Genomic DNA, 1,154 nt, shown 5'->3' with positions numbered 1-1,154 from the left:
CAGTGGGGGCTGATGGTAGTTGGCTTTGCAGGCAGTGGGGTGTGGAGGGGGCTGGAATTTGGAGACGGTGGGGCTGATGGTTGGATCGGGGGCGTGGAGGGGGCTGGCGTTTGGGGGCTCTGGGAGCTGATGGGGGGCTGGAGTTTGGGGGCACTGGGAGCTGACGGGGGTGTAGAAGTGGCTAGTGTTGGGGGGGGGAGTCACAGCCCCATTAACCCGTGGGGGGGAGGGGAGTTACCTGCGGCGGCTCCCGGGCCGTGCAGCGCCCTGACCTCCGGCTGCAGCTGCCTCTCCGCAGCCAGACGGCCCCGCACCACCTGCTGCAGAATGAGCCGGACTCTCCGCGCTGCGGGGCCGCCGCTGAAGCACAGAAGCCGGGACTGCATGGGGAGGCCGGGCCGGAGACGCGCACCGGGCAGGCGGGGATTGGGGAAGCGGCAGGCCAGGGGGAAAGGAAACGCCGAGGCACAGCGTCCCACCGGAAACTGGTGCCGGCCGGGCTCGGGCTGCCCGGGGAGGGAGCGCGGCGCTGGGAGCCGCCCCGGCGCGTGGTTGTGATCTCGTTTGCCCCGCGTCCCAGCGCTTCGCCATCAGCTTCCATGGGAGCAGGCCCGGGCCCCGAGAGGCAGGGACCGAGTGAACCTGCCCCAAGCGGGTCCGTCTCTCCCCTGCCCTGTGGGGGGAGAGGTTGCGGGGGGATTTTGGTCTGTGGGTGCCACAGTCTCCGCTTCTCTCTGTAGGACGGGGGGGGGTGGGGGTCGCTATATGAGTGTGACAGCACCAGGATCAGCCTTCAACCACCCGTCAGTGAACTGCACAGTTCAATTGCGCTGTAGCCTTGACGAGTATCTAACCTGTGCTAAAATGCTGGGTTGTGAATTGGAGCTACTGACAGCTGTTGGCCTCTGTGCCTCCTGGAGTCACAATACACTTGGGGGGCTATCATTCGCTTTTCTGTATCAGTACAAGTGTATATGTATAGTAGCGATATGTTTCCCGCTCCACTTCTGTTCAACCCGCAAGAAGAAAGTTTTGGGTGATGTTCCACTGGCAGGAAAAGGGATGCAGTACAGTGCTAAGCTCGGATGACAGCTAGGGAGAATGGGGAAGTTCCGGAGAAGGCATAGTGACAGCAATGCATGTCTCTGAGGAGC

General features: G+C 63.3%; 1 protein-coding gene across 1 annotated transcript in view; it reads right to left on the bottom strand.

Moving 5' to 3' along the window:
* The window catches only part of LOC113406051 (von Willebrand factor A domain-containing protein 8-like), a 258,349-nt gene extending 257,923 nt beyond the window's left edge, over window positions 1–426 (bottom strand). Inside the window, exon 1 of the mRNA XM_029910690.1 lies at window positions 239–426. Within this exon, the coding sequence (XP_029766550.1) occupies window positions 239–386 (148 nt within the window). The 5' untranslated portion in view covers window positions 387–426. The remainder of the gene's footprint in view (window positions 1–238) is intronic.
* Window positions 427–1,154: the final 728 nt, after the last annotated feature.

The sequence above is a fragment of the Terrapene carolina genome, unplaced genomic scaffold (genome assembly GCF_002925995.2).
Source record: "Terrapene carolina triunguis isolate 2854851 unplaced genomic scaffold, T_m_triunguis-2.0 Scaffold17, whole genome shotgun sequence".
NCBI classification, from domain to species: domain Eukaryota; kingdom Metazoa; phylum Chordata; order Testudines; family Emydidae; genus Terrapene; species Terrapene triunguis.
Note: the sequence above shows the minus strand (reverse complement) of the source record. Positions and strands in the feature narration are given on the sequence as shown.